The sequence below is a fragment of the Carassius auratus genome, chromosome 19 (assembly GCF_003368295.1).
Source record: "Carassius auratus strain Wakin chromosome 19, ASM336829v1, whole genome shotgun sequence".
NCBI classification, from domain to species: Eukaryota; Metazoa; Chordata; class Actinopteri; order Cypriniformes; family Cyprinidae; genus Carassius; species Carassius auratus.
Genome location: NC_039261.1, coordinates 7,603,314 through 7,622,405, shown reverse-complemented (window position 1 = coordinate 7,622,405; position 19,092 = coordinate 7,603,314). Strand labels below are relative to the sequence as shown.

General features: G+C 36.8%; 4 protein-coding genes across 6 annotated transcripts; 1 reads left to right on the top strand and 3 right to left on the bottom strand.

Annotated features, from left to right (window-relative positions):
* Window positions 1–5: 5 nt before the first annotated feature.
* lrrc14b (leucine rich repeat containing 14B) lies at window positions 6–4,533 on the top strand. The gene is made up of 3 exons (XM_026288609.1): window positions 6–1,708; window positions 3,309–3,668; window positions 3,749–4,533. The coding sequence occupies exons 1-3, from the start codon at window positions 804–806 to the stop codon at window positions 4,062–4,064; spliced, it is 1,581 nt and encodes a 526-aa protein (XP_026144394.1). The 5' UTR covers window positions 6–803; the 3' UTR covers window positions 4,065–4,533.
* A 97-nt stretch (window positions 4,534–4,630) lies between these two features.
* uqcrb (ubiquinol-cytochrome c reductase binding protein) lies at window positions 4,631–6,340 on the bottom strand. The gene is made up of 4 exons (XM_026288612.1): window positions 6,251–6,340; window positions 5,563–5,631; window positions 5,275–5,441; window positions 4,631–4,828 (listed from the first exon to the last, which is right to left on the bottom strand). Exons 1-4 carry the CDS (start codon window positions 6,267–6,269, stop codon window positions 4,751–4,753), a joined length of 333 nt encoding a protein of 110 aa, XP_026144397.1. The 5' UTR covers window positions 6,270–6,340; the 3' UTR covers window positions 4,631–4,750.
* Window positions 6,341–7,223: 883 nt separating this feature from the next.
* mterf3 (mitochondrial transcription termination factor 3) lies at window positions 7,224–9,593 on the bottom strand. 2 transcript variants are annotated; one of them, XM_026288607.1, is made up of 8 exons: window positions 9,484–9,593; window positions 8,932–9,204; window positions 8,695–8,847; window positions 8,434–8,623; window positions 8,159–8,306; window positions 7,989–8,060; window positions 7,740–7,901; window positions 7,224–7,497 (listed from the first exon to the last, which is right to left on the bottom strand). In XM_026288607.1, exons 1-8 carry the CDS (start codon window positions 9,500–9,502, stop codon window positions 7,303–7,305), a joined length of 1,212 nt encoding a protein of 403 aa, XP_026144392.1. In that variant the 5' UTR covers window positions 9,503–9,593; the 3' UTR covers window positions 7,224–7,302. The 2 variants fall into 2 exon arrangements, with proteins under 2 accessions (XP_026144392.1, XP_026144393.1); XM_026288608.1 differs by having other exon boundaries at window positions 9,426–9,509.
* A 134-nt stretch (window positions 9,594–9,727) lies between these two features.
* Window positions 9,728–17,597, bottom strand: rad21b (RAD21 cohesin complex component b). Of its 2 annotated transcripts, none has more exons than XM_026288604.1 (14): window positions 17,460–17,597; window positions 15,885–16,072; window positions 14,802–14,931; window positions 14,623–14,722; window positions 14,414–14,520; window positions 14,087–14,296; window positions 13,874–13,999; window positions 13,654–13,785; window positions 12,307–12,530; window positions 11,893–12,046; window positions 11,623–11,768; window positions 11,367–11,531; window positions 11,040–11,123; window positions 9,728–10,931 (listed from the first exon to the last, which is right to left on the bottom strand). In XM_026288604.1, the coding sequence occupies exons 2-14, from the start codon at window positions 16,026–16,028 to the stop codon at window positions 10,740–10,742; spliced, it is 1,914 nt and encodes a 637-aa protein (XP_026144389.1). In that variant the 5' UTR covers window positions 16,029–16,072; window positions 17,460–17,597; the 3' UTR covers window positions 9,728–10,739. The 2 variants fall into 2 exon arrangements, with proteins under 2 accessions (XP_026144389.1, XP_026144390.1); XM_026288605.1 differs by having other exon boundaries at window positions 13,654–13,782.
* Between the last annotated feature and the right edge of the window lie 1,495 nt (window positions 17,598–19,092).

The following is a 19,092-nucleotide window of genomic DNA, read 5'->3' as shown; positions in this document are numbered from 1 at the left end:
CTTTCACAAAACTATTGTAACATCTGATTAACATTGCGTTTGCCCTCAAAAAACACTTTCTTCCAACCTCATACTATTTCGATCATGAAAGTTCTGACCGCAAAAATGTTTCTTGGATGAACGCAACACTTTGCGAGCAAGCATACTGAAAATACAAGTTTTTTTTAAATTTTTTTATATCCAATAGCACAGTTGACTTAATTTAACACTATTCTCAATGGTTGACCCCCAAAATACGTTTTTTTTTTTTCTACAGCCACAGAATGTAACCATTAATGGTCACAGGTTATTCAGTTCAAGTTTATTTGTATAGCACTTTTCACAAAACAAATTGTTGCAAAGCAGCTTTACAGAAAATTACGTTTCTACAATATATTTAGTAGCTTATCAGTGGTGACTATGTCAAATTGATGTACATCTGATAGAAATGTACAGTAAAATTCAGTTAATGACGTAATCAAACAAACGATGAACACAATTAACAGCAATGATTATATGTTGCAATCAAACTAAGATAAGGTAAACTGGGTAAGAGTATTGTTTTTTTTTCTTTCTAGTGGTCCAAAATCTAATTGCTGTTTAACCTCTGCCTGTTAGTCATGAGAGTATGAGACAGCTGCTTCTATAAATAACCAATCCCCTCTCAAATACCTCCCTCCTCGCGCTCTCGCTCAGAACTCTTCTGTTCTTGGGTTGACGCACATGCATATGTTGTTGGAAAGAAAGCAGAACAAATACTCCATATCTCCTAAAGGCTGACAGCTCTAAGAAGATTCCTTGAGCTTTGGAGCTGACAAACAGCCATGAAGAACTTGAAGTTCCTAGCAGCCGAGGGCTTTGTTCAAACCGGCCAAAATGCATGTAAGAACCTCCATTGCTTGTCTTATGATCTCTATCCAATCCTCTTCAAAGCCAGCTATCTGCGTGAGGAGGCCTCAATGCTCCACGACTTGGTCCAGAAGTGGCCTCTGACAGAGATCAACGTGCGCAAACTATTGAGCAGGACAGTGGACTGTCCAGATGATCTCACGTCCCGCACCTGCAGGCTCTGTCTGGAGGCCATTCTCACAGGTCTGAGGGACTATGTGCTTCAAGCTCCAAGCACATATGCAAAAATGTTACGTGTGGTGGATCTAATCGGTCTGCAAGACATAGAACACCAGGTCTGTTCCTGCAGACGGACTCTTGGCCGTTGGGCAAGAACCGAGCTGCTTACCCGCATGTGCTATGAGACTATGGTGTCCATGCAGGCCGGCCAAGCAGCACCATCAGCATTTGATGTGGAGATAGATGTGCGCTTGGATGCTTTTGTTACTGGACGGAGCTATGAGGTGGTGACTCAGGCTCTGTTGCTACGCAAACACTGCCCGTTAAAACTGAACTTTGTAGGTCTGCGTGTGGACTCGCTTAGCCTCAGGAACCTCTTTTACCTTCTGAAGCTGGTGGAATCACATGGCCTGCAGAAGCTGGAAGTGGTGCACAATGTACATCTGGAGGCTCCACACATTGAGGTACTGCTCTCCCAGCTAAAGTTCCCACAGCTGCGCTCGCTCACGTTTCCTGCGCAGGCTTTTAATGTCCACAGGTTGGGTCCGGAGGATGAGGGCCTCTTGGGAGTTCTGGGTGAGCTGATGAGCAAACTGACTGAACTGAGAGAGCTCTATCTGGGGTTCTCCACACTTACAGGACGTCTGAGGAAACTGCTGAGGTAAAGACTATAAAACCATAATGTGACCACAGTTGCCATTTAAACTCCTACACATTTTTTTTCATTAATATTTAATCATTTGTGAAATATTAACACAATTTATTACATTTACATTTCTGTTTTGACCCTGGACCACAAAACCAGTCATAAGTAGCACAGGTATATTTGTAGCAATAGTCAACAATACATTGTATGGCTCAAAATTATAGATTTTTCTTTTTATGTAAAAAAAAACAAAAAAAAAAACATTAGATATTAAACAAAGATCATAATCCATGAAGATAATTTGTAAATTTCCTACCGAAAATGTATCAAAACTTAATTTTTGGTTAGTAGGCGTTTTACAAAATATTTACTCAGATTCCAGATTTTCAAATAGTTGTATCTTGGCCAAATATTATCCTAACAAACCATACATCAATGGAAAGCTTATTTATTCAGCTTTCATGTGATGTATACATCTCAATAAAAATAAAAAAGAACCCTTATGACTGGCTTTGTGGTCACGAGTCACACATTTAAAAATGTAATTGATTGCTGTGATATGGCAAAGCTGATTTTTTTTTGTACTCCAGTCTTTAGTGTCATATGATCCTTCAGAAATCCTTCTGATATGCTGATTGGATGCTCAAACTATATACATTTCTTATTATTATCATTGTTGAAAAAATGTGCTGCTTATTATTTTTTTGGAAACCATGATAGACAATTTTAACTAACCCCAGCCTTTTGGATGGGAGTTACAATAATGTATCTTTTTATTTTAAATATAAGATCTGAAACTTATTTGACAGTTTTGCAGTTTATCAACTGTTTAATATCAGGCGATGTTGTCTAGAATGTTGCTGTTGTTCAGATGGCTCTCTGTTGTGTGACCGCTGGACCGCATACAACTGTCCCATTGCAAACCTGAAGTAGGCCAGGACATGACTCTGGCAACACAATATGTTCTATATTTACTGTAAATAGCAGCACACGTTTCTTATAACAGTCTAAACATCACGTCTCCTAGGTGTGCTGTATATTAACAGAACATTAACAAAATTTGAGCCAAAAGATATTAATTCACCCCTGAAGCAAATGTAGCATTTGAAATAATGTATACCTGGAACTTCAAATGGATTGTGAAGTTTGCCATACATTTCCTGTTGTATCCAACAGATTTGTATATACTGTATGCAATACTGTTCAAAATGTTGAGGTCAGTGATTTATTTATTACAAAATAATGCTTTTTACAGCAAGGGTGCATTATATTGAAAAATATTTTAATTTATAATGTACGATTTCAAATAAATGCTGTTCTTTTGAACCTCCTATTCATTAAAGAGTAACATTTAATTATGGTTTCCAAAAAAAAAGGGAAATAATAAAAATAAAGGAATTTTTTTTTCTGAGGTGCATGATTCCTGAAGAATCACTGAAGGCTGGAATACTGACTGCTGACAATTCAGCTTTGCCATCACAGGAATAAATGACATTTTAAAAACAAAAACAGAAAGAGTTTATTAAATTGCACTGTTGCAGTTTGATGCTTAATCTTAATTGAAATCATTCTTAAATACTTGTTTTGAGTAACTATAATCTGTTTGATTTGCCAGTCCACTGAATACTCCACTGCAGTGTATTGAGTTAGCGAACTGCAGTCTTAACGCAGTGGACATGGCCTACTTCGCCAACAGCCTGCACAGTGAACACATAGTAAAGCTGGACTTGAGCGGTCATGAGGTAGCCGACCTCTTCCCCAACACCTTCCGGAAGCTTCTGCACCGCTGCTGTGCCACACTCACTAGTCTGGGTCTGGAGGAGTGTGGACTGGATGATGATAAACTGGATGTGCTCACACAAGCACTGACACCCTGTCACGGGCTAGAGGAGTTGAAGATCCTGGGTAATCCACTGAGCACACTTGCTCTGCGCCATCTTTTTAATATGCTGGCTCTGGGTTTCCCTGCATTGAGGTACAGTAAAACCATGCGTTCACTGGTATCTATTTGGTTGTTTTTCTTGTCATTTGATTGTATTATGCATTGGTTCACAGATATGTTGAGCTGCCTGTCCCTCGTGACTGTTATCCTGAAGGTGTAACCTATCCACTGGATGATAGGACGCTGATAAATTATGACACAGAGAAGTTCCAACAAGCCAAGACCGAACTTGTTGGCATCCTAGAGAGGGAGGGAAAAGGACATATAGAAGTCTGCACGCCATTATTCGGAGCCTATGATCCTGACATCAATGAGACAAGCAATGAGCTGGGAGTCTCCATGCTGCACTCCTTCAACAGTGTCATGGGAAACTTCATTGACACAATCAACAGTGTTACCCAACGGAGAGAGCAAAGAATGATGGAGTGAGAGTGCTTCAAATTCACTTGCAATCCCAGGAATAAAAATAAAGTATATTCAAATAGAAAAGCTATTTATAAAGCCTTTAAAATAATTAATGCATAACATATGAAAATTATTAATATCTCAACTTCTGCTATATATATAAATTTAAAATTTATATATTTAAAGAGCTAATGTGACTTTAATGAATCCACAGCACATATGAAGGTTGGAATAAAAACAAAAATATCAGTTGCTACAAATAATACATGGGCATGCAATTGTGTAATAATGTGCAATAACGAATTCACGGCTTTAAATGCATAACAGGATTTATTTGTGTGACTGTACTTTTGTAACTGATGAATAGTGAACACTGTTTAAGGTAAACTGTAGTTATTCAATTTTACTCATGTCTTACAAAATCTGTAAGACACTTTATATATAGTCACTGTATATTGTGCATTTATTGTTCTTAAAGTCTATATTTAAACAAGTGGCCTTATCTTTGGGGTCTACTGTAACATCACACCATAAACTGTCTTTGAAAGAGTCATTGAATACAACATTGTCATTAAAAAAACAGGCATGTGAAGAGTTGTCAGAAAGGAAATTTTAATAGGTATAGGGACTCATCACATAATACATTTTCTCTTAAATACAAGACACCAGACATCACACCAAAGAGGAGCTTCAGTCTCTTCACACTCATCCTACTTCTTTGCCCACTCCTCTTTTTCCTTCCTTTCATGGATAACCTCCTCCAGATAGGGCTCAAGGTAAAACACATCCTACAAAGAACAATATTAATTGTGAAAAACATTTGAAGCAGGTGGTTAAATAGATGTACATTAACAAACAAATATGTTAACCCCTATAAATAATATCTGATGTATTTTCCAAAACCACGGTGAATAAAATTATATACATAAAAATGTGCATACACAAATTTTTCATTCAAGACACTCAGTGTCTGTCTCTATTCACTTTTATTACACGAAGAAGAGTGGGATGCATGTTTTTCCTACAGTCTATGTTTGCACTTCATGACAAAACATGGGAAACATTTTTCAGTCAATTGATCACTTAGCATATGAAATTCTCATTAATAAAATACACATGTCGTAAAAAAAATTGGAACACTATCTAAAAATCTTTGGGTCAAAAATATTTAGGCAATTTTCACAAAGAAAAAGCAGCTAAAATTAGAATACATTACGCTAACATGCTTTCTCACCTCCTCATATTTAGTCCACTGGTCCTTGGGAAGAATCTGTTGTTTCATTGAAAGATCCAGAGCTCTCTTGAGACGGAACATTCTGTCATTGTAAACTTGTTCTGGAAGCCGACGAATTGCTTCTTTCACATCACTGTCCTCGTTGATTGTATCATCCCGCATCAAGCCTATATGCCATGTAATGACACAGAAATTGGTACATTTGTTTTCAATGTTAATATCAGTCCATGAAGGTCACAAGTTCTAAATAATGCTTTGTCTGCATGGTAAAGAGAAAGCACTGCTTACCAAGTTTGTTGAAACCGCATGCATTGTAGTACCACTTCCTGAAGCCCACCAGGAGCCTGCTGGTTGCTGCTGTACAGGGACAAGAATATACATAACTAGAATTAGAGATAAGTTATGGGTAAAGTGTAATAGCATACAGCCAAGTATGGTGACCCATTCTCAGAAGTGGTGCTCTGAATTTAACCCATCCAAAGTGCACACACACAGCAGTGAGACTCGAACCCACAACCTAAGTCAAACTGACTTAACCGTGTTGTGTTGTTAAAGGATCTGGAGCTTGTGACAGACAGGTGATTATTGGGGTATTATAGCAGAAAACTCGCTGAGGAACATGATGTCACCGCTGACATAAGATTCAGTTAACCATCAAATATTGAATCACGGAGCATCTTAATCTTCCTAATGCATCGTTTACAATAATTAGGACATAAATAGCCAGTTTCGTGGGAATGGAATCAGAACATAGTCATATTTTGGCTGGTAACGTAACGTCAAAGCCCGGTGGAGACAGACGGGGACACACAGTAGAGGACATCAGTGCTTTAAATGACAAAACTAACATCCTCGTCAACAATCATTCGAATAACACAGGAATCAGGCACGTGGTAAAATAACTCTTTAAGATGATGGCAACAAATTCATACGTTTGGAATTTTTCAGAACGCTCACACAAAAGACTACATTTTACCTGGTGCTCTCGACGCCATTTCTGTACACTGGGAAGACGCACAGGACTATGGGATACGTGACGTCTCGTCCGGTGATGTGACCGGTGGGGTCATCGGCTGTCACTATTTTTTTTTTTTTTTTTTTTTAGAAAGATTTAAAGTTTTTCGTAATTTTTCTTGAACTGCATCCCCACCCCCATTGACTTTATAATTGTTTTTACATTTTTTGAGACCTCTTTCCACCACATGATAGAAATTACATTTTAAACACTTTTGTATTAAAATGTCTAACACCCCAGGGTTTTTTATAGATAAATACATTATTTAACCCGACGTATAAAAGAAATGGGAATAATGACGTTTTCTTTATTTTCTTCACACGTTACATATTTAAATACACACATAATCTTCACTGACACTGCTTATAAGTAACAATGTACAATTTTAGCGAGAAAATTGTAAACGAGTGTCAATATCAGTCAACAAAAACTTGTACAACTAGTCTAGAATACGCACAAGGTTTGAATTTTTTTTTTTTCGCCTTTAAGTGATCGTGTGAAGAGCTGGATTCCTTGCTCTCAGATTTATTTCCCCATGTTTTTATACAAGGACGATTTAATATTTAAAAACATATTCTGCTTCACCTCAAGTATGTGAAGTGTGGAGGATATTATCTTCCTCTCTTTAAGATGATCACAGAGGTTAAAAAAGTACTAAGGTCTGACAGGACAGACCCAAATTAAGCTAAAGTTACTTCCTATGTGTATTTGATCCGAGATTAATAACTTAACATTCACAAAAAAATGAAAAAATAATGAATGGGTAAAAAGTCTGAACTTAAAGTTTTTTGCTTAACATACATGTGGTAAATTTGGTTTTAGATCTAGACCTGTATAACGTGACTTACACAAGTACACCAAAGGCCATTTTCAGCCTCCTATAAAAATGGAGTATATCATCACAAGATAAAAGATGGACTAGTACTATAGCCGATTTAACTTTTCAATGTTTATTTATAAGACCATGTTTATACAACCCAGATATTAAACATAATTCCATTTATTCTGTACATCTACAACGTCTTCTGAAATCGTTCAAAGTCTTCAAGAGTGGCTAATGCTACTTCTGAGCAGAAAACATCATCAGGCAGGAACACTACGCGATCCAAGGAGATGTAGCTGGGTTGAGATGGTTGGTACTGAGCCCGGCCTAAGTACTCTAGAAACAGGTGTCGCTCCCGGATGCGAAGAAATTTGGCATTAAGGACCTTTGAGAAAGTCAAAAAAATAAAAAGTCAATTCACAAATTACACTGCATGGATAATTTAGATTTAAGATTAAACCAGTTATTTCTCTTATCCGACAGAAGAGAAATACTATGCAAACTGCCTCAGTTATATTATTCTACCTGTACATACAATCACAACTCTATATTTATAAATAAACTCTAAACTACATTTCCATTCACTGGGCTTCGAACCAAACCATTATGAAAGATCTAAATATGTACCTGTGGGAACTTTGCAATAAGTGAGTGAGGAATATCCATGGTGTTGTGAACGAAGTCAAATATTTGGGTGAGTTTTCTTTTATTGGCTATTAGGACTTTAGGAACTGTGGTCACTATATGCTGGATTTCATTTCCACGAAATCCAAACTCCAGTTCACAAACCTGGATGAGAGAAATTATTTAATTCCTGTCATATTTGATAAAATATATATATTATAAAGAAAAAATCAAATCAGCAAAGTTTCAGACCTTTAGATTCTCTTTAATTGGCTCTAAACTGCCACACAATAGTTTTGGTAGGCGAGTCACAACATCTCGAGTCTAAAGCAAAAATCATGACAACAACACTCATGGTAAATGTAGACAAAAGCCACTTCATTATAGAGTAAAATATGCATAAACATGTAATTCCCCTTTACCTTCTCAGCACTGAGTCCCAACTGCTTCTGAAAAAATCCAAGGCGGTTGTCGAGCCTCTCAACACTGAAGTTAAGCAGGTATGGAGCTTTGGTCACCATAGCAGCCACAGACTGCTTACTGAACTTCTTTGATTTCAAGTAGGACACCCTTAAAATGAACAGACCAAAGAAATAAGGTAAGCTTTAAAATAAATTTGTCATATTATCAACATGATCCCTGTGAAGCAGCCCGAGAGAAGTTTCAATGCTAAGTCAAGGATCAAATTCTTTCTGACCTAGCTTCAAGGTTGTCCAGGTTTTCTGTGAGGATGAAGGGGTTCTTGGTGAGCAGTTGGCCCAGTTTAGACTCTTCAACGCCCAGATCTTTGAGGAAGAGTAGTTTGGGTGCGACATCGGCATGGAAGTCAAGTCTAACCAGCATGGAACCCACATTGGGTCTCTGTTCTAGTTTCCACAGGTTGACACCTGGAAAATGACCAAAAGATTAGACAAATCCAGAATAATTCAACATTACTTACTTAAGATATGAGACACACCAAGCTGAACCAGTTTGCTGAGGGTTTCTGATTTATCCACATAAGGTCTGAGCGTGGAAGATTCTGTTGGAAGGACAGAAGGTACTTGGATCTGGACTGCTTCCTCCTCGCTGATTTCCTGAAGCGGTGAAGGATGCAAAGCTGCATCCAAATCTACAGAAAACAAGACAAACGATGAGCATGACAATCCAATCAGGGATTCACAAGCAAGTAGATCTAATACATCCTTTTACTTACCTATTCGGTGCACGTCAGAATTTAATGGCACAACCTCTTTCTGCGCAAGATCAATCTGATTATAGACACCTGGCGAAGCAGCTTGGTGGTCCGTGAAGTGTCTCCACGTCTGTCTGCTGTGTCTCTGTGGGAGTGTGTGTCTGGTGCTGTGCTGCTGCAGTGGGAGATGTGAGAGCTGATGCAGAGCGCGTGTCGACGGCTGGAGAGCTGAAGATAAAGGCCTCGAGAGCAACAAACTCACACACCGCTGACAAACGAGCATGACGACTCTGGCTGGAATTATAGACAACAACAGTGCGTTATGTTATGACGTTAATTCTTATTATGTGTTATTGTGAAAATACATTATTTTGATTTAGTAACTAATATACATTTCTATACAAACTTAATGTGACAGAGTATTGACTCCATTAAATGTCATTACAGCAGTAACATGATTAAATCTTCTGTTCTATACAAAGTCGCAAAAGAAAGAAAAGATTCAGTTTGTATACCAGCGTTACTATATATATCCTAGACATGAGTTGACATCTTTTAAAAATATGCTATTACCTGTTATCGGTTTTAGCATATAAACGTCCTCATATATACGAATGCCAGTTGTTCGCGTGCTGTTTCCAGTCTTCTTCGTTGGTGATGCACTGGGTCTCAGTGCCCCCTAACGCACGGATGAATAATAGCATAATCAATTCAGCCAAGGGACAAAGGGATTTATTCATTATTTTTTTATTACAAATAAAGTACATAACACGACTGTATCAAGTCAGGGCTAAAGGAAAATAATGTACTGTGTAAGTACATTAATTTCAGTTGTTTTTATTCCAATTTGAATAAAACAAGCAGATTGCAAGGCATTTAAATACTGCACTATAACAGATAGTGTTTAATTATTGTGATATACAAAACAGAGTCACAGGTAACATCGAGAAAATCAAAGACCTATGGACATTTTAAAAAGTGCTTTCACAATTACAAAAATTTTCTTTAAAACAAAAGGCACAGCATTATTTTAACAAATGTATATCACAGTACATAGCATTTATTTTAATGACATATGCTTGTCTGGCTGACAAACAAAACTAAAGCTGCTTTTAAGTAAATGGTCACAACACTGAAGCTCAGGGAGAATTTAAGGAAATTGTGTTGTTACTGTAGTAGGTTTGTAAAAAAATAAAATGAAACAAAAACAACACGCTGTGGGTCAATACTTCATTAAATATATAGATTTTTTTTTTTTACAAAAACTATGAATTTTTTTTCTTTTTTGATCTTTGGAGCAGCTAAAATGTTACTCTTTTATGTTTAAACTAAAAAAAAAACTTTGATGAACATAGACTTGTACGTTGCATGTCAACATGTAATCCAAAGCATGCAAAACAACAGGAACCATTAAATGATGAAACAGATGCATCTGAAAACGTGATTAAAGAGAACAAACTGAAGGCTCAAAGCCATTCAAAGTGAGCACAACAAACTAATGGAGTGGCAGCAGCTGTACAATTTCACTTCAATGATCGCAATTTTGTACTTTCATTTTCTGTTTTCGAAGATAAGCGTTTCTGTAAGTTTGAGAACAAAGCATTATATTTTAAACATCAACAAAGTCAGAACAGTTCAGTACCATTTTTTGTCCAATGTGCATGCTTGTATTGAAAAACTGTTAAAAGCAGCACTTTTTGTTTTTGACGTGAGACTGAGCGCACATGTAGTATGCATGACAATGCACATGCACAAAAATATATAACACATTATATACAAACAAAACTATTAAAAAGAATAAAATCTGCCAGTGTTGACCATTAGAAAGTCTATATAATGTGAAATCTGGGGCCAGGGGTGGCGATGATGTCACTGTAGGGCTCGTCCTGCCTGAGCTCCACTGCCTGCTGCTTCTTTAGCACGAGGAAGCTGTAGAACTTAGCAGCTGCTTGTTTCTTGTTGTTGTTTCTGCACAGATCCAGCAAGCTGATCGATTCTGCTCCAGTCTTAGCAATGACTCTCTGTGGGAAGTAAGAGTAAGGTATTTATGGATAGAAAACCATTTTATGGTTAAACTGAATATGCCATGAGAGACCTCATTTATAGAGATATGAAGTCTATGTTCAAACCTGTAAACCGTGCAGCATCTGCTGCGTCCTCTTGTTCCACCTTCTCTCCTCCTGATCCTGGTCTCCGCTTTGACCTTCCTCCTCCTTTTAAACACAGATTCAGTATTAACTGAGGTACTTGATCTGAAGGGAATCAAGTGCAACCAGTGCTCAGCTAGTCACATGCCTCATATGATAAATTAAAATAATAGATCAATTACAAATCAAAAACTGGGCATTTAAAATTAAGTAAGGCATATACAGCTATACTATTATGATGCTTAATGCTGAAAAGTTATTCTCATTTAGCTCCTTGATCCTAATTTGTGGTTGTTAAAGCCTCCTCACCTCCTCCTCCTCCTCATCATCCTTCTTCTCTTTGCTCTTCTCTCCTAACAGGTCGAATTCAGGGATGAGCTGTGAGATGTTGCCCGGTTCCTCAAGTGGAAGGTCCACCTGCTGCATGTTCACATGCTGTGTGGACACAATGGAGGAACGATCATCCTCCAGCATCTATGAGAAAACAACCAGAGCTCAGAATTAGAAAAGCACAAACAGCGGGGTCCAAAACTCACACAAAAAAATCTGTCATTTCAAATCTCACAGGTAAGGCAGGCTCTGTGTCCTGAGCTTTGCGCTTTTGTCCACGGGGTCCAGATGGAGGAGGCATGACTGATTCATCAAGGGTCGTGCGACTGCCCTCCATGGCTGAAGCCTGCAGGACACTGGGCTCCTCCAGGATGGTCTGGTCTACAAAAAGCCAACAAATAGGCATTCGTGACAAACTAGTGAAGTATTGTTAAAAATCCTCAAATTTTTATCATGCACCTTGTGATATAAATAGTACTTAGGCACATGAGTCAGCCTCTCTTACCAATGATGTCTCTTTGCTGAGACAGGGCCTCTTCTCGTGGCACCTCAGGGTTCTCCAGGTCTTTGAGGAACTCATCTAAGCTGTCTGCTTCTCCACCCTTTCTCCTCTTTCTCAGTTCATCTGGCACCAAGGGGGTCAAGCAGCGTGTAAACATCTGCACAGAGACAGGACAGATCTTAGGACAGATGATACTAGAGAAGATTTCTAATAAACTTGTGTAGCAATTCAATTGGAAACAGCAGTGTTTAATGGCAAGACTACAAAAAACTGTCCAAATAAGTTGTTTATTAGATTTCTGTGCATAAGTATGAGTAAAATAGGGCCAAAAACAGCCATATCCAAGGCCACTTAGTATTTTGTTGCACTAAAGCCTGTATTAATGTCTCACAGCTTGTTCCAGAGATCTGTCCTGACCTTGAGCAGTCTGCTGTTCCAGAGGGGCTGAGCTGGCAGAGAGAAGAGCTTCTCCACTCCTCCTGTTTCCTTCCACATCATCAGTTTCTTGGTAGGGGGAGCCAGATCCAGAGTGGTGACAATGTCAGAGTAGTCGCTCAGCTGGGCACGGATGGTCTTACTGTCCAGCTCCTTCACACTGTCCACAATCAGCTTCCTCTTCCTTTTTGCTTTGGTTTCTTTCACTAATAATATAATAGAGTATGGTTTGATGACAATAAAACTAAAATTAGATTTTGTTTACAAGAGATGTTTAGTTGCACTGGCAAAAAGGGAAAGTTTAGCTGAAAATAAAAATGATGTCATTATTTACTCACCCTAAAATCATTCTAAACCTGTATGACTTTCTTTCTTCTGTGGAACACAATAGAAAATATTCTGAAGAAATGTCTAAACAGTTATTTTGTTGGTAACTAATAAGTTTCAACTGACGTCCACTGAAATGGACCAGCGAATACAATGGAGGTCAATGAGAACTGAAACTGTTTGGTTATTACATTTTTTTTTATATTTCTTTTGTTCTGCAGAACTAAGAAATACATACAAGATGGAACGGCAAAATTTTCTTTTTTTATTTGGAAGTTTTTGAATGTAGAATATCAGGGCTCAACAAAACATTTTTTTTTTCAGATTTATATCTGTCCTGCCAATTTTCCTCTAACGTTATCACAGATTATGACACTATAAAAAAAAATTTATTTGCTAAATAAATTAATGAATAAATTAAAAAGGTTTATTTTTTAATTCAAATTTGCATTCATTATGTAAATGTTTATTTAATCAACAAAAGATGCATGTCAGAAACAGCTTTATAAACAAAAAGAGGACAAAACAAAATTAAATAAACAACAAATTATATATATATATATATATATATATATATATATATATATATATATATATATATATATATATATATATATATATATATATATATATGTAGGATACTGTGCAATAATAGTTTAAAATTATTTGCCTATAATAATATAAAATGAACTATGCCATAACAGCTAGAAATTCATCAACATTTGTTGGAAAACAATAGCATGGTCACTCGTTTATCATTTTAAATATAATTAATTAACAATAATTCGAATTGTTTATTATTAGTAATTTATATATAATTAATAATTATAAAATTTATAAATATATACTAGATTATATTACCTTGGTCACATATTTAAAGTAGAAACTTTGCAATCAGTGACCATAAGAGATAGTGATAGTTCAAGTGACAGTCCTGTAAACTGGCCAACTGTAACCGTATAACTGCACTATTATTACTACTATTTCTCTGTTCTGGCTGACCTGTAATGTCGATGGGCTCCAAGGCAAAAGCCTCCTCTTCATTATGGACTAGGGTGGTCTGTTCAGTCTGGTCTGTCATGGTGGGCAGCTGCTCCACAGGACCAGAATCAGGACTGTCTGGACCTCCTGCTGCTATTGAACAAAATGCAAAATGTTTCATTATTATGCATTGCACCAAATATATAATACATACAAAACATGATGTTATATGCATTCTTACGAGAAAGGTTGTCAAAATCATCATCATCATCTCCACCGTGTTCTTGGGGCATCATCACACCCTCAGTTATGGCTGGAGGGTCATCGAAAATACCACCTCCATCCTCGTTACTGAGCAGCTTGTCCACTGTAGGAACAGGAAGTAGCCAGCTCAGTCTCAAGATGCTTGTAAACCATCTTTAACTTCTAAGGTGCATGCGGATGTCACTCTTACCCAGCATGCCTCCCTCTGTGCTCTCCATAGGGTTGTCTCCAAAGTCATCCTTGTACTGGTCGTACTCTAGGTGATTGGTCTTGTCAGCAATCTGTCCGCTACTTGACTCGGACTCCAGCAGCAGGTTAGACGCAGATGCCCCATGGATGATGTCCACTTCAAATGCACCTTCCTCTCTCATCATCTCTCGGTCATCCATCCCGAAATCAGCTGATGAGGAAGATGTGTAGGGTATAAATTATCTACTGTATGAGGACAATGCGATGTGAGTGCACAAGGCAATATATGTTAAAAACATAAAGAGGATGTGTACTGTACATCCCATACCAAAGTCATTCTCCTGCAGTAGATTGAGGTTTCCCACTTCTTCTCGCATGGTGATCTCCTCCACACGCGACTGATTCAGGGTGAACTGTTGAGCAACGTCAATGTCACTGCAATCCACAACACAAAGAAGGGTCAACACTAACTGTGTGCAAGTCTAACAACATTTATACATCTAGCCTCTGAGATCTCGAAGTTAAAGCTGAACATACTCCAGGTCCGGAAGAGGCTGATCGAAGTCGTGAAATTCTTCGGGTAAAGTGATGGCGTTGTAGGCAGCTTCACGGTTCTCCTCAGGCAGGTCGACCACACCTGTGTCAAACAGTCCATAATGTCTTATCTCTTGCGCTACAACAAGTCCAACTTCTTATGTAGGCCAACCACAACTCACCTGGGCGAAAAGCCATTTTAATCTTAATAAAAGCCTCATTGCAGTCTGCCAGCAGGTACTTGGCTTTTCTGTGGTAGATCCTCACTACGCCCAGGAGTAAGTGACCAGACGTACGGAGAGCCATTTTTACCTATCAAATTAAGCAAATACTCCAAATAAAAGGAGCCGCAATAGAGCTGCTCAGTCATGATGTCAATCTGAAAGCCAGTTCAGAAAGAATTTCTAATGCAATCTTTAAAAATGCATTTTTGGATTTATGCCTAAAATAAGGTGATTGAAGAGATTTTCATGGTTTGATCTAAACATAATATAAAGTAGCTATGTTTACATGCCCATAGATATTCTGATCATGATCAGATTGATGTGTCAAATAGAAAGAAAAGCCTTAAAAGAAAAAAAATCAAGAAAAGGCAAAAATCATTAGGATATTGAGTAAAGATCATGTTCCATGAAGATATTTTTTAATTTCCTACAGTAAATATAGCAAAACTTAACTTTTGATTAGTTATATGCATTGCTAAGAACTTCATTTGGACAACTTTAAAGGCGATTTTCTCAGTATTTTGATTTTTTTGCACCCTCAGATTCCAGATTTTCAAATAACTGTACTAAAATAACTAATTAGAAATTAATAAAAATATAGACATTTAAAAGAGAAACGACAACAAAATTAACAAAACTTTAATTAAAATTAAAACAGAAAATACATGAATTAAAACTAAAATTAAATATATATAAAAAGTATCTCAATATTACCAAAATAATAGCAGTGTAGACCTGAAATAATCTGAATCACAGGAAAAAAATAAGCATGTGAATGTCTAAATCAGCCTATTTTCTCATTTGGATAGTAAAATGTAAACAAATATGTGAATCGGACTTCAATGCTCAGGGTACATTTATACATAAACGATCATTTGTGGACATAAACATAACTAGTCAAACCTCAAATTTGAAATATAGGGTTTCTGAATTACAAAATGAACAGCACTATTACTCTAAACAGGTCTGCAAAGCATTTTAAGCTCTGTCATGGCATTTAAAAATGATAAAAACAGCATGATTTCAATAGAATCTATTAACCTTTGGAGAGATGATGCTCTCTACACTGCTCTCCAGATTGCACTCAAACACGTGTGCTTTGGTCAGCTTCTTATCCCAGTGGGCCGCCAACCAGATTTTGGCCAGCGGCCCACGTTTGCTGAGGACAAAGTGGGCGTAGAACATCGTCCCTGCACCTTCTCACACTGAGGTGGTGGGGGACGCTGAACCTGCAGAATAAAATGGCAATGGTGTTATGTATATACATACATACTGTATGTATATATATTTTTAATTAATAAACAATTATTATTTTTATGTCAAACCACTTTACTCTATATCAGCTTAATATGCGTAAAAAACCTTTAACCAAGCCATGCATAGTTTAATGTCCTTGAATTATTTCAATGTTGTGGGTCTGTGGTGGTATGAAAAATTTGCTGTTTGTTTAAGTTTGTTGCAGGATTTTGTAAGTCCAACTGCTACAGGAGATTTCTTTAAAAAACTTTTTTTATGCTTTTTTATGCAGGTAATAGTGTCACTCACGTCTTTTAAATTGTTTATTCCACAGAAATCTAAAAATATAATTTAATAGTTTATTTTTTTTAATAATAAAACACATCCAACATTCAGTTTCTAAGGGTGTCCATTGTAATTTCCTTTATCCATGTTTATTTTGTTGTAGCACCTTTAAATGAAGTAACTCTAGACCTTTCTGTATTTGGATTTACATTACTATGCATTTAGTCATAAAATAGTATGGTATTTATTAATCCGGGTTATATGTGTGTTATGTGTGTTGAATTGTGACAATTCATTCATGAACTTGGACACTGCTATGTTTTATTTAAGTGTTTTCTTGCATTGTTGGCTGTTGAATGTTTAGTAAGACAATTTAGCAGTTTTATTTGGTGAAATAAATTATAGCCTGCCATAACATTTTAAGAATTTACAGACGGACTGCTTGAATGTTTAAAGCAAAAACTTTACTCATGTAGAAATGCACGCACTTTTAAAAAATTATTTTCTATTAAAATTATTATTTAGATGTTAACGTTTTTCAAAAGAACCCCTCATTACACAGATGGGTGTGTGACTGTAAGTGATGGCGGGGCCTGTGTGATGCGCACACTTGTCTCATGACTGTGACCATGCAGTGTGAGCGAACCCCTGCGCTTTTATTATTAAGCTCGTAATGGGGTTATATTAGAATATGTAATACTATATGAAATGAATTATACTTTAATGACTGTTAATAATGTAACAGAAATGATGTACGTTTTGAAAGGCTTCAGCTAAAAAGCTAACGGTCTGCTGTCGAGAGATCAGATCAACATCTGCCAGGAATCTGCGGCGCGCGCCATGTGCTGATTTTCCTCGCGCTTTGCATGCGCAAAGACGCTGAACGCTTTCTCCACATAAGTCATTTAAGCGCTAAATAAGACATTTTAAATGATAGCATGAAGAAGTGATGTTACACAGCGTCTGTCATTTGCCGCTGTTGTAGAGAGGAAGAATGGAATTTTCTAGCAAGTTGCATGACGAAATCGAATGGGTTTGATACCAGTGCATGCAGTTAAACGTATTTTTATTTCTGTTTTCGCCGAAAGTACTTACGCGGAACGGTGCTATCGTAGCTTTCCGTATTTAGCAACCGTATCTAGGCTACCTTTCTCACCTTCCTCCCACTGTACAGTTTCACTAAAACAAACAAAATGGCGACGCCCCCCTCCCGACGTGAGCTTCATTTAAAACCGAGCTGGATGTTAAAGAGGGAAACTGATGCTCCTACTATATTGAGACAAACGCTCAGGCTAATTTAGTAAGGCAGAAATAACTTTCTCTGAAAGAACACGTTGCTATTTTTAGTCAATAACAGTGATGATGAGAATGCGGATTAGAGCAGACTTAATGCTATTTTATCAGTATTCTTGAAACTGACAACTGGTTTAAAACAACGAAAGTAGTGAGCTATGTAAATATTTAAAGTAGCTAACGTTACCGAAATGATGTTACTTTGACGAATAACCCTAATTTACAGTGGAGCTGTCAAAGGATCCGTCTCTTGAACTGTATTTTGCTGTAACACGGAAAATATACAAACACAATACAAGAAGACAAATGATATTGCCATGGAAAGCCATGGAAGTCGGAGTCTTCTTAAAAAAAAAGTTTTTTAGTCCATATCAAATTGAAAAGATAGTTGAATTTAATGTCCAGAAAATCCAATTTTATAGCCACCAGATGGTGCTCGCACTCCATCATATAGTAAAGGGTTACTGCCTCACACTAACTCCTGGATCTTGATATCTGCTGTAGATCTTGAGAATTTTTATACTATAGCCTACTATACTATACTATACTATACTATACTCTTTTTCTTCCAGTATGGTGGTGAATAAAACTTACCATTAAGACATTAAAGCATTTCTACAGACTATTAAAAACAACAACACATGCCATTTGTTACTGTAAGAAATGTAAATAACCATATAACTTATACTCGGTGGTTTTTCAAAAGAGTGTCTAAGAACAGTGCAGGTCTTGTGTCAAATAAGGTTAAATGATAAAGATCAAGGATACAGTGTTCTACCATCGATGCCAAACTGAGTTGGACTTGAGTAAATTTGATTAAATGTATGTTATTTTGTAAATGTACATAACACCAAGGAATAAAGTTGTATTTACTGGCAGCAGAACAGTCTCCCTTAAAAATTGCAGCCTGTTATGTTCATTTAAAAATAAACTTTAACTGTGCCAAGAAATGAAATCTGTTTGGCATTTTACCGCTTTACAGTATTTATTTGAGGAAAAACCTATGTGTAGTATAAAATTTGGATGGAGGTTAATAGGATGACAAAAAAAAAAAAAAAAAAAAAAAAAAAAAAAAAAATATATATATATATATATATATATATATATATATATTGTGGCAGTTCTGTTTAAACAAGTTAATTTTTTAGATGTTGTCTTGCTGTAATTTTGTTTTGACGTATGTAAAATGATAATAATTTTGTTGCAAACCTAAACTTGACCTAATTTTTATACCCTTTCAGATGTAGAGATATGGAAATGCATGGATTTTCTTACATTCATCCAGACAAATTACCAAGCAAATAATTTGAAATTGAAATGATATGCAATGTGCTTATTGTATTTATGCATCAAACATGATTTCAGAGTCAACACATTCATGTAGAGTGAACGTAAGGTGAATGTGTTCTGCTGTTTGGTGCATATGAGCCATGCA

Coding starts and splice junctions, on each gene's coding strand:
- uqcrb (XM_026288612.1), bottom strand. Junction 5,442..5,562: donor ATGCGGTTTCAACAAACTTG/GTAAGCAGTGCT, acceptor CATGGCATATAG/GCTTGATGCGGGATGATACA. Junction 4,829..5,274: donor AGTGGACTAAATATGAGGAG/GTGAGAAAGCAT, acceptor TGTTCTTTGTAG/GATGTGTTTTACCTTGAGCC.
- mterf3 (XM_026288607.1), bottom strand. Junction 8,307..8,433: donor CTGGACAACCTTGAAGCTAG/GTCAGAAAGAAT, acceptor GTTCATTTTAAG/GGTGTCCTACTTGAAATCAA. Junction 8,061..8,158: donor TGGGACTCAGTGCTGAGAAG/GTAAAGGGGAAT, acceptor TTTTTGCTTTAG/ACTCGAGATGTTGTGACTCG.
- lrrc14b (XM_026288609.1), top strand. CDS start 804: ATGAAGAACTTGAAGTTCCTAGCAGCCGAGGGCTTTGTTCAAACCGGC. Junction 1,709..3,308: donor CGTCTGAGGAAACTGCTGAG/GTAAAGACTATA, acceptor TTGATTTGCCAG/TCCACTGAATACTCCACTGC. Junction 3,669..3,748: donor CTGGGTTTCCCTGCATTGAG/GTACAGTAAAAC, acceptor ATTGGTTCACAG/ATATGTTGAGCTGCCTGTCC.
- rad21b (XM_026288604.1), bottom strand. CDS start 16,028: ATGTTCTACGCCCACTTTGTCCTCAGCAAACGTGGGCCGCTGGCCAAA. Junction 14,000..14,086: donor CACAGAGGGAGGCATGCTGG/GTAAGAGTGACA, acceptor CTGTTCCTACAG/TGGACAAGCTGCTCAGTAAC. Junction 11,532..11,622: donor ACACAGAGCCTGCCTTACCT/GTGAGATTTGAA, acceptor GTTTTCTCATAG/ATGCTGGAGGATGATCGTTC.